This window comes from Cnephaeus nilssonii, assembly GCF_951640355.1.
Source record: "Cnephaeus nilssonii genome assembly, chromosome: 3".
Lineage (NCBI taxonomy): Eukaryota > Metazoa > Chordata > Mammalia > Chiroptera > Vespertilionidae > Cnephaeus > Cnephaeus nilssonii.
Window position 1 is genome coordinate 32,412,304 of NC_137074.1, and position 12,642 is coordinate 32,424,945.

The window sequence follows — 12,642 nt, forward strand, 5'->3', positions numbered from 1 at the left end:
ATTCAATCAGTGTTAAGTTAAACATGATGTTTTGAGTACTTCATTCACTTGTTCTGGACACAAGATAGGGAATGAAAGCTATTTATATTATGTGTGCAGAGTAATGGTTAAAATAATTATAGTCCAGAGATAACAGGCTTTGAATTCATAGAGGCAAAGCAAAAGAAAATGAGCGGTAATCACTGCTGAGCACAGCCCTGCAGGTTGCAGGCTCCGAGGGAGCACTATGTATACCTTGGTCACTGCACTCACCATTCAGGATCTACTGATGTGTGGGCTCTTTACCCTTTTTATTTTCCCAGGACTGGCACATAGCGAGGCACTCAGTAAATGTTTCTTATAAGCACAGAAGAGGCAGTTTCCGAGGAACAGAGTTATTTACACTTACAGCTTCAGCATCGGGTGGGTTTAGCAGGGATGTTGTAACTTAGGTAGAAACCACCCTTAAGAGGAGGGTATCCTTCTGCTCCCCAAGCCTATTGTCACAGCAACGTATGGCAAAGGCCACGGCCTTTTCTGATGTTATGCTTGCAGCAGTGACTTGACTTTGCCTTGGTTCTAGCTCATTAGCTTTCTTTTGTTCAGCTGGTTTTAATTATTAACTGAAAGTATTAAATCTCACCTAAAATTTTACTGGGTATTAGGATGCCTGCTTATCTTGATTTGGCTTAATAAACATTCTAAGCACACGGTTTTCTCAAGAAGCTTAAAACTTCTTTTCAATCAATATTAATTGTAAAGTATTCTTGAAATGAATGAAAATCGCATGCATATTTAGGTATGCATTTGCACAAAATATAGCAAACAGTTTAAGGTATACATAAGAATGTAGGGAAATAATTCATATTCACATCCCTGTTCAGTAAGCAATATTTTTTATAAAAATATTTAAATATAAACATTGAAGGTGAGAAAAAAGTAGTAAATTGTAAGACATCATTACCTATTAGGAGTCAGAATTTGTGACAAGTTATTAATATTCTTGGTTCTCATATTTGTTGCATTAAGATGACCTTTGAAGCATCTGAAAATTTCTAGAGCTCCATATTTAATGGCATCTCTGTATCAGTGTATTTCTATTTAGTGTCATTTTAGAATGTAGTACTGGACGTGTGTTGAGTCTTCATGGTTTCACATAAGATACTGTAAGACCTTCTCTTGACAGAACTTAGTCTTGGAGCCTACATATTTTTTAGTTTTTTAGTTTTGTTTGAGTAATTTTTTTAAATTTTTATTAAATTTGTTGGGATGGCATCGATTAATAGAATTACATTTCTTAATGGCTTTCAATTCAATTCCCTAACAGAAATTAAACCGTAAGGCTATGACTGTCTCATGTACAATGTTTTATTTTTCCACGATTAAAGTGCCAAATCCAAAGCCAAATAAGAATAGATCAAGAGGGATATAGTTTAAAACCATCATTTATTTTACTGATTCCTAGGTTCTTGTGAGATTTAGGTTTAAGGTTTAGGTATCTGATAGTCATGACCCCCTCACACCCAAAAAATCCTCATGCATACATTTATTTAAAATTTCATATGAAATAAATTTATATTCAATTTCCTGGAGTCTGGGTATAGGATCTTGGGGTTCTGGAGAAACTGTGAGGTGCTTTGTTTGCACTGTGGGGTACCTGGTGTATCACAGAACAGCATGGACCTGTTCTCAGTGAAAACCACACACCCCCAAGAAGCAGTTTATTAACTGCCCTTGCCTGTCCTCTTTGACTCAGATACACAATGCTGCCCAGCCTTGCACCCTCTACAGAGAGGTGAGGTGTCAGGTCAGCCTCCCATAGTCATGTGATCCTGGAGGAATTAATCCACCTTGCTGAGCGTCATCTTGTAAAAGTGGGGACGCCGATTTCTGACTCAGGGTTCCTGTGCACCTCAGATCCTCTCAGTCTTGAGAGGCACTGTGTGAGGGACAGTGCTCTGCAGCTGTGTCCCCCCTTCCAGTTCTTGGGAGAGGGCTGACGTCAGCGGAGATGCCAGCACTGGTCCAGATACAGGCTCCAGTGGTCTGCCCTGAAAGGCTGTTTGAGGGATTTTAGCTACACAGCATGTTATTCTGAATTAAGGGTCACAAATTCTTCATTTTGTTTTTCTGCGTATTACTTTAAACCCTCCCATTGGGAATAAACATGTCATGATTACTTTAAAATATATTGTACATCAAATCAGGAACAGAAATCGTCTCTGTAAAAATAATATTGCCTATATACTTATTGTGATATTTTGACTGGTTACTTCAATAAAGAAAGTCTTAAATGGATGGAGGCCGGGCCGCTGCCCTACCATGGAGAGCTGCACGTCCATAAGCCGTTGCCTGGCTGGAGGCACAGCTGTGCTGCGGGCCTGGTGACCTTGTGGTTTTGTGATCTCATGGCTGTGATTATTTACACAAAAACAAATCTATTAACTCAAACCGTAGGAATCAGAAGCCTCAGGAAATGGGGTTTGAGGATTGTTTTAATTTTTCCTTAGCTCAGAATTAATCTAAAAAGCTTAATAGGCATTGTTGACTATTTCTAAAGTAGATTATAAACTCCATGTTTTCTATCAATACATTGAAAACAACTCCATCGTTGTTAATGACTCCATTTTTTACAATGGGCTGTGCTGGTACTGAGCTCCTGCTGCTGCCTCTGTGGTTTGTGTGTGTCTTCTAATAACTGTTCCTCTTTTCAGACAGTGTATAAGGATATCTACTATTGCGTATTTGAGGGTTCCAATTAGAGAACATTCACTGAGTGTCCACTTTGTTCAAGCCATTGTGCTGGTTGCTGTGGAGATAATAGATACAGCCCTTCGCACAATATAGTTATCACAAATATTTCTTTTGTTAAAGATAGTTTTAATGTTGTATTGCCAATGCTTGTGGAAAGGGGGAGCTATTCTGATTAAAACAAGAAGAATGGTTAAAAGAAAAGCACTTACAAATTAAAGCCTAACTTTTGATTAGACTTGTCATTAAGGAAGTTCCCTTCAATTACATACTCATTTTCCTTCACTAAGCTTTTTGCCTAATGGTGCAAGAAAAGTACTTTGTTTTCAAAATACATTTGCAGAGAACTTCACTCTAAGGAGTTAGAGTTGAGAAGTGCAATCAAAATTATTATATAAATTAAATGTACTTCTGAGCCAACTTTCTTAAGGGGATCAAGTCACACAAATTATGGAAATCATAGAAATCATTTCAATAGATATTAAATAAAAATTTGAATCCACTTTGCAAAACTCTCTCAAACTATCTGTGGGAGAGGTTATTAAGTGGTCTTCTGCAGTGAGGTTGTTGTTTGGCGGCAGATACTAAGAAGCCACCTACAGCAACACTTCCCAAGTCTGTGCTTGTGCTTGACACCGACTGGGTGGGGGGACTGTCTGCTGTACATCATGGAAACGGTGCTTTCTTCGGGGCATCAGAGCCCAGGTGGGTTATGTGGACTCACCAGGAAGATGGTGGGGCCAAGTGAACTGGAGCCGGTGTCACACTAGTAATAGGTGAGGCCATGCATAGTCTTTAAAGAAGCAGGGTAACTCACCAGGTTGAATGTGCTTAAAATCTTACAAAGAAAACAGCAAATGAAATGATGAATCTGGAAAAGTATGAGAAACAAATAATTGCTTTTCTGGAGCTTAGTTACTAGAAAAAAAGTACAATAAATGAGACACTTAAAATGAGGGAGGAAAGATCTTAAGAAAAAGACTAAATATCAGGTAAACATTAAAAGTCTGGTCCCTTTTTTAAGCTTGCTGTCTGTCAACGAGTTGGGCTGTGTTCACTGGTGGGATGTCCTCCTTCTTGGGAGAAGTTGACAAGCAGGCATTAGAAACACTAATCATTTGTGGTTTCCCACTAACTCTGTAGCTGGTGAGTGTTTCAGACAAAGCTGAGGTTGTTGGAATTACTCTTCTTATCTTCTATGGGATTTGTATTAATGGGCAAAATTCACAACTTTACTAAGCTGGCCTGTTGAAAACGCCCATATCTTATCATTTTGAATTGTTGTATTGTAAGAATATATTTGGAGTTGTCCTTGAGTTTTAAATAGTAATCTATGTATATAAAAGCCTAAGCGACCATTACAACAGAATGACCGGAATGACCAAAATGACCAGTCGCTATGATGCGCACTGACCACCAGGGGGCAGATGCTTAACACGGGAGTTGCCCCCTGGTGGTCAGTGCACTCCCACAGCCAACCTCCATGGCCAGCTAACATCCCGTGGTCCTTACCCCAGCCGACAGGCCCCGATCACCCAATTGGGGCCGGGCCCCTGGCTGGGACAGTGAACCAAAGGTGGGTGGTGGCGGATGTGGCCCCTTTCCCAGGGGGGCCGAGGGCTGGCTCCCTCCTCGGGGCTGGCAGCCAACCTCCCATGCCCCATCCCTCCCCCTGGCCGGCAGGCCCCGATCGATACCCACCCACCACGGTGGCAGCACAGCAGCGAGGGAAGAAGGAAGGGGGAGGCAGGGAACCACGACAGTGGCTCCAGCATCCAGTGTCTGTTCCTTCCACGCCCGGCCCAATGACATGATCTCCTCTCCCGATCCCATCAGGGCCTTCAGGACCCAGGCTGGGATGGGGAACCTGGGGTGGGTGGCAGCAGATGTGGCCCCAATCAGCCTGGCCCTTGATTGGCCCTGATTGCTGGCCAGGCCTAGAGACCCCACCCATGCATGAATTTCATGCACCGGGCCTCTAGTAATAATAATAGCTTACTTTTACTGTGTGGTTACTGTGTACCAGGCATATTTTAAGTCCTCTACAGATGCAACTCGTGCCACTCACATAGAGTTCACTTCATTTTACTTCCTTGTTTAATTACTCATCAGCCAAAATCTCTTACTAATTTTGTTGAATCCAGCTAGTTTTTTCCTATATTCACTGACTCTAATATAAGCCATACATTCTTATGTAGTTTTGATCAATTATTATTCCTGTAAGTTTTTTGAGGGTCAGTATCACTTTGGTAGAAGAACCTTGTTGAGACCTCTCCTCCCTCAAAGACTCTTATTAGCATTGGTCGACTCAGGGGTGGTAATCTCTGTCTAAGTTAACTGGTAGTTTTCAAGTCCTTTAATAGTAAGCCTCATGGTGATTATACAAGTGGGGCAAAATTCAGTTTACAGTTGTTCATATGGAAAATAATATAATAATTAGTAAATAATAATACAAAAATAAACTGTGGTAAACCTACTTTTGCCACACCCTGTATTAGAATTAGCAAAGGAGAAGGAAACATCTCAGATCCTAAAGGGGGAAAATCAGATTAGTGATACAGTGAAGGAACACTTAAGATGTGCTACTGAATTATTTAAATAATAATTTGTGATAAATTGGATTACATCAAATATTTCTTAAGAAATTATTAGACAAGCCATGAAACTTGGAGAAGGTATTCACAAAGTACATCTAAAAAGGACTTACATCCAGATTATCTAAAGAGCTCCTACTAATTAATAAAAGCAAACATTAAAAACAGGCCAAAAACTTGAGCTCACTCTTCACAAAAGAAAGTATATGAATGACCAATAAACACATGAAAAGGTGGGAAACATTATTAGTCATCAGAGAAATGCAAATGAGGTGCCATTCTCATCTAAAATGGCTAAAATATAAAATACTGACAATAACAAATGTTGACAAGGATGTGTGGAGCAACTGGAACTCTCATACTTTGCTGATGGGAATTCAGTGATTCAGTCACTTTTGAAACTGTTTCTTCTGAAGTTAGACTTTCCCTGTGACCCAGCACTTCTCCTAGGTATTGCCCAAGAAAAATAAAATCAAGTCCTTAAAGATTTGTACAAAAATGCTCATAACAATCTTACTATATAAAGCTCCAAACTGAGAATAATACAAACATCCGTCAAAAAGAAAATGGATAAATGGCGGTATAGGCATACAGTGGAACACTACTCCTCAATAAAAGTAGTAACTACTGAATCAATAACCAATAACCAATAATGTAGATGAATCTTGTAGGCACAAAAATGTGTATACTCTTTGATTCTGTTTAGATGAACTTCTAGAACAGATAAAACTATTTACAGAATTAGAAGTCAGAATAGTGCTTACCTTTTAGGGCTAGAGGTGGGATATCTTAATGGTATTGTATCAAATGGTGTATCCAATTGTCAAAAAGTCATTCAACTGAAACTTGGCATTTCACTGTTTATACAATTCATTGCTTTTAATTGTTTTAATTAAAATATCTTTATTTGTTCTGTGAATCAAGATCATAGAGCCCTTTGTAAGAATTAAGTCATCTTCTGATTTATAGTCTAAACTAGTGGCCTGGTGCACAAAATTCGTGCACAGAGGGGGCGGTTCCCTCAGCCCAGCCTGCACCCTCTCCAATCAGGGATCCCTTGGGGGATGTCCGACTGCCAGTTTAGGCCTGATCCCAATCACAATCTGGGACTGCTGGCTCCTGACCGCTTACCTGCCTGCCTGCCTGATCACCCCTAACTGCCTCTGCCTGCCTGACTGCCCTCTCCTGCCGGCCTGATCTCACCCCCAACCGCCCTCCCCTGCCATCCTGGTTGCCCCCAACGGCCCTCCCCTGCTGGTCTGATCTCGCCCCCAACTGCCCTCCTCTGCTGGCCAATTTGGTTCTAATTGGTCAGTTTCTATGCCAGTCAGTGTCAAAAGCTCCACCTCCTAGATGCCATTGGCTCCTCACAGTTGACCCAGATTTGGTTCTGATTGGTCAGTTTCTATGCCAGTCAGCATCAAAAGCTCTGTCTCCTAGGCAGCCACTGCCTCCTCACAGTTGACCCAGATTTGGTTCTGATTGCCCAGTTTCTATGCCAGTCAGCATCTCTGGGCCTATCAACGGGGCCTGATCAGAAAGGTGGGGCTGATCAGCAGCCCCGGTGGAGGCCTGGAGAGAAATGGACGGGGGGCTGCTGGCCAGGCTCCAAGGGAAAGAGAGAGGCAAGTGCTGGTCAAAAGCTGCCTCAGATGCTACAGATCAGCCCCTGCTTCTCTCTTCAGGTCTCTTTCTGGGCCTGATTCGCAGCCCCCTCAGCAGTCACTGCTGGGTCACCGGTCCTGCAGCCGCAATGGTCAGCGCTGGGTCACCATGGCAACCCAGCACTGACTTCTGGATGGTCAATCTTTGGTCGTGATCAGTCGTTACTCCCTGACTCTTTATTATAGAGATAATTATTGAAATTTAGCTAGATGTTCTTTATTACTTACTAATAGCCCTGCACACAAATCCGTGTGCCAGTAGCTCGCCAGTAGCTCGCTGCCGCCCTCCAGTAGCTCTCCGCCCACTGCCCTGCCCTCCTGTAGCACTCCACCGCCCACTTGTAGCCAGTAGGTCGCTGCTGCCCTCCTGTAGCTCTCTGCCCACTGCCCTGCCCTCCTGTAGCTCCCTCTGCCGCCCCCCCTCGCCCTCTCCTCATAGCTTCCTGCCCTGCCCCCTCCTGTAGCTCTCTGCCACCCACTTGTAGTTCACTGCCCCCCTCTCCTGCTGATCCATGATCCGGTCATTACACGGTCGGTTGTTAGGCTTCACGGCGTAATGACCATTTGCATATTACATCTTCATTATATAGGATGTCAGCTCTACTTCTAGTCAGTGCCTTATCTCCTATCAGTGTCACAGTCACTGGGTTTTGTATTGTTTTATTTAGAGTGGAGTGGAATACCTCTTTTATGGATGAAATACAGATCGGAAGAAATAACTTTCTGTGTAATTCTTGATGTTACAGAGTTCGTTTAAACCAAGCCAGGTCCATGAGTCTCCTGACTTTATGCAATTATTACTTTAGAGACCACAGTATTACTAAATTAACTGACCAGGACTTTTCCTTTTCTTGAAGGTGTACAAGGGAGAAGAAGCCACATTCCAAATCTCAGGCCTCCAGACCAACACAGACTACAGGTTCCGCGTGTGTGCGTGCCGTCGCTGTTTAGACACCTCTCAGGAGCTCTGCGGAGCTTTCAGCCCCTCTGCAGCTTTCGTATTACAACGAAGTGAGGTCATGCTTACAGGGGACATGGGGAGCTTAGATGACCCCAAAATGAAGAGCATGATGCCTACTGATGAACAGTTTGCAGCCCTCATTGTGGTTGGCTTTGCAACTTTGTCCATTTTATTTGCCTTTATATTACAGTACTTCTTAATGAAGTAAACAAACCCAACAAAACTAGAGGTATGAATTTAATTAATGCTACACATTTTAATACACACATTTATTCAGATAATCCCCTTTTTAAACCCCTTTGTTCTTTGATTTATATACTTCTCTTGTTTTACAGATTTAGCTAGGAAAAAATATCAGTGTTTTGGTGCACCTTTTTGAAATGCAAAACTAGGAAGAGATTAAACTGGATTTTTTTGTTTCAAAGAAGAAAAGCAAACCAGATACCAAAAGCTAGCTTTCTTATTTTTCTTTTACATTTTCAGATCTGCCTTTATTCTGTGTTCACCTATATCTTTTGCAAGCCTGTGATTTTTTTTTTTCCCGTGTTACAGTTTAGTAATTTATATTCATCAGTCACTTCAATGTCTTGACCATCTAGCTGTCAACGTGAATCACAGTGTGTGTAGTTACCGGGCTAGGATTTCAGTGTTGTTCAGACTATTACCACACAACAACAGCATACAGAAGATGTGTTCACTCAGATAAGGCTGCCCTAAACAACCATATTGTCACTCAGTTATTTAACTGTGTTTAGCTCATTTAAATCAAAATGTGTACTTTAATCTAAAATGTTTTAATAGTCTGTATCTCTTATGATTTTAACACTATGAGCTGCCTGTCTAAGAAATCAAGTAACCAAAATGCACCTATAAATTATGGAGCATTGTAGATTTTACCACGTCGATTCATAGCAGTAACTTTAAGAGGGCATTGTGCAATAGTTAGTTGTTTCCTTGTTCAGCTATTTTAAAAGCTGCTTTAACTTGTTTGTTTGTCTTTGTATATAACTACTTCTAATCTAATCACTAGAGTTATTATATTCTGTTACGTTTGACCAGATTTATATGACGAGAACTGGTGACAGTTTAGTGCCTCTGCCCATTGTCCATGATTTACACTAATTGTGAGCAATCTTCTTATATGTCAGCTCATTACTTTTGAAAGATTTGCCTTTAGGCTGTTCTTTGAGGTATCAATGAAGTGATTGAATTTCAATACCTTAACTCAGTGCACATATACTAAGTTAACAGCAGATGAAAATTGGTAAAACCCAGAAGAGAGTCATCTGAATTAGTTGTTCCTCTTTTTGTGGGGTTCACCTGCTTGTGTGTGGAGAGAGAATGGTATTTGGTGGTAAGCACAGGGTGCTGGGGGGTCAAGGAGCCTAGATTCTTTCCCTGGATCTGTCACTAACTTGCTGCATGACCTGAACACGTCACTTTACCTCTCTGTGCCTCAGTTTTCCCATGCATTAAAAATAAAATAAACAAAATGGGGATTCTAATGTTTGTAAGTGTTTTGAGATCTTTGATTAACAGGTGCTATTGGAGTGCAAAGTGTTACTCTTGCATGTTTATTTTGAGTCATGAGATAATCAATTTTAACCCAAAGTCATTGGATTATTTATATGAAGTCCATAATGTTCGCGTACCTCAGGGACATTTAAGAGTTGGAGGTGCAAATATATTCCAAAAGGGTGCAACAGACACAGTGTATCCCCCTGCCTTCTGTTTTTGTATATTTTTGCTACTTGGTTTTTCTTGATCATAGCTATTTTGTGCTTGGTCTATGTTGTCTTAAGATGCAGTATCCTGTACTAGCTTATAATATTCCCATACCAAAGTCATGGGGAAACCAACATTATTTTGTTTTTGGTTTATTTATACTATATTCTGCATACAGTACTTTAAATGCCAATTACAGTGCAATCTTTATTTATTGTAAAATTTTTTAAATGTACTTATGTACTAATTTTCCCTTGTAGCATGTTATTTTTTTGTGTGTTTTATACTTTTGTAATTTTAGGTCAGTCTTGTTCCTTGGCAACATCTGTAGTATTATCAATCTTCTGACGTTTTCTTGTTTTTAAAGATAAGAGCATCTAGTGCATTAAATGCCAAAAAAAAAAAAAAAAGAATCCATTATCAGTGATTGAAAAGTTTACATGTACCCAGAAAACCATAATCATCTCTTAAAGAAAGTGCTAAGATTAACTAATTATTCTGTGTGCCTATATTGATGTAGTAAGTACTAGAGAGTTCTGTATTTTGTTATTGACTATAATAATTAGTTTAATTAGCCTTGCAAACTGATGATATCAAGGTAAATATATTTTTGCCAAAGTTCTGGCCTTCCAACGCATCTCTCTATTTAAATGTGTATCATGACCCACTGTAACGTTGCATCTGCAGTTTCTGAGACAATTTCATGCAGGTGTTTTGGGGAGAAGGCATTTTTTAAGCAACAAAGATACAACTGAGTACAAAAACCTTGTTTGCAGGAAGAAGAAAAAAAAGTCCCCTTTTGGAAACACTTTAGAACTGCTGCTATAAAGAACAACTGCTCTCTGAATCAGTTGAGATTTTTTAAAATGAAATAATACTTTAGGCCAAAATTGCTATGACTATTGGATCTTTTTGAGATGTTCATACTACCAGATTTAACCACCAGAAAGCAGAAGTGTGTGAAACACTAGCTGACAGCACTTTATTTTATTGCTCTTCTTTATTTGGTATTCATTATAAACCCTTCAGTCAACAAATTATTACTCTATCTGGCACTGTTTTCTATCACAAATATGTATATCTGATATTGATATATAACTATATATATTGCCATACACATGAACAATAAAATAAAGTGTTATATTAACCTTGTCTCTTTGCCCTTTTGCAGTATGTAGGAATGAGTGAGTGGCTTTCGGATGCTCTGTATGTCAAACTCAGCCCTGGCACAAGAAATTCCAGTCATGTGAAGCAAACTGCCCTTTGTCCTCAAAGAAATTGTTTAAAAAGAAAACTTTTGTAAAAGATTTGTTTTCATATTACCTGCCTTGTTGTTATCAACTTGAAATGTTGGCATTTTCTAACTGTGTTTTGTTGGCTACAGTAATTCAGTATTCCTGTCAAAATTGAAAAGTGCCCTAACTGAATGTGTTTGAATGTTATCCTTGCACAATTCTTTAAATTTAAAGACAAAATGTTTTACCTCACTGTTGGACATACATTCCAAGCTTTCAACTTTAGGAGAAAAAAAAAATCATATGTTTTCCTGTATTGTAAATTTTAGACTATTTCATATACATTGTATTAAAACTGCCATATCAATTTTAATGTATAGATTTTGCAAATACTATGCTATATGTAATACCTAACTATATCTGTAGTGTATATGTAATATATTTATGCCCAATAAATGTTTTAATTCTTTCTGACTTCAGTAGGGTTCTTCTGCCGTGAAAAGGATTGCTTTTGTCGTTGTTGTCACTTTTAAAAAACTTAACCCACATCCCAGAAATTGCAAATTCAAATGCCTTTAGAGGCCGAGCACGTGCCACAGTACATGATGGTTGCTGTACCATCTACAAGGGCAGCTGCAACCCAGCTCCTGCTGGTTGAGGTCCTGCAATCACTATTTCAAAAAAAGAAAAATTGAAATTTCCCTATATGGACCAACCAAAATGTGATTGTAGACCATACAGGGTCCTGGGCTGCCAGTTTGTTTGGGGTTTTTTGGTCAGTCTGTGTGGATAAGGTATGCCTGTGCCTAATATTTTATCTGTATGTCCACACTGAGAAGCCAGGTCTAGGTCTGGTCACCCAGCCCCTGGCTACTCCCTCTCCAGCCAAACTCCTTCCCTCCTCCTAGTCTCATTCAACAACAACAACAGCAATAAAGCATAGTGTCTTCACCCTGACCAGGATTTCATTGTTATGTTTGGATTGTTTGGCTCAGAATCGCTGCTATCTTCACTTTTTTTTATTTCTGGGGGGAGGGGAGGATGGGTGGGGAAACTGACTGTAACTCGGAGCTCACTTTCTTATATGAAGAATTATAGCCATTCTTGTGTGTAAGAATGACAAATTGAAGATATCAAATTTTACATGCTCTTGACACGCCACTGAAAATATCGTAAATAATTTTTTTTAAGTCACAATTCCCCTCAACTCTGGGAAGAATGGGGGAGAAGTTATTAGCACCAGAAGTTTGGAAACCTAAGCAGAGAAAGCCGAATTCTAATTTATTAGGAGGAAATGAACACCAATGCAATTTATATGCAGAATGCCCTGAAGGCTCCAAAATGGACAAAGTATGTCCGGAAGTGATGGCTAAAGGGGAGAGGAGCCTAAAATTATATCTGTTTAAAATGCCATTAGATCCATAAAATCCCTCCCCATTTTTTTGAACTGGACAACTGCTCCTTCACCCCTGCAGAGACGACCTACATGGTCATCCTCCGGAGGTAAAATAAAAAGTCTATGGACTGGGAGACTATCGACAGTTGAAAGTTAAGATACCATATCAAAAATGGAATTAAGTGAACAGAGACCCAGGAGAGAATATTAGACATAGCCTCCCCTGAAGAGCCTCCTGGGCCAAAAAGAAAGATCTACTAGTAAAGAACTGGTTCGGGCAGAACACCCAGAGGGTACTGCTCAGCCTTGGCTGCACAGTAATACCACCTGGGGAGCT

General features: G+C 40.1%; 1 protein-coding gene across 7 annotated transcripts in view; it reads left to right on the forward strand.

The window, feature by feature from the left end:
* The window catches only part of FNDC3B (fibronectin type III domain containing 3B), a 327,683-nt gene extending 316,300 nt beyond the window's left edge, over window positions 1–11,383 (forward strand). For 6 of the 7 annotated variants that reach the window (XM_079764596.1, XM_079764602.1, XM_079764597.1 and 3 more), the window contains one exon: window positions 7,846–11,383. In XM_079764596.1, coding sequence (XP_079620722.1) covers window positions 7,846–8,157 — 312 coding nt within the window. In that variant the 3' untranslated portion in view covers window positions 8,158–11,383. The remainder of the gene's footprint in view (window positions 1–7,845) is intronic. The other variant, XM_079764601.1, reaches the window with a different exon arrangement.
* Window positions 11,384–12,642: the final 1,259 nt, after the last annotated feature.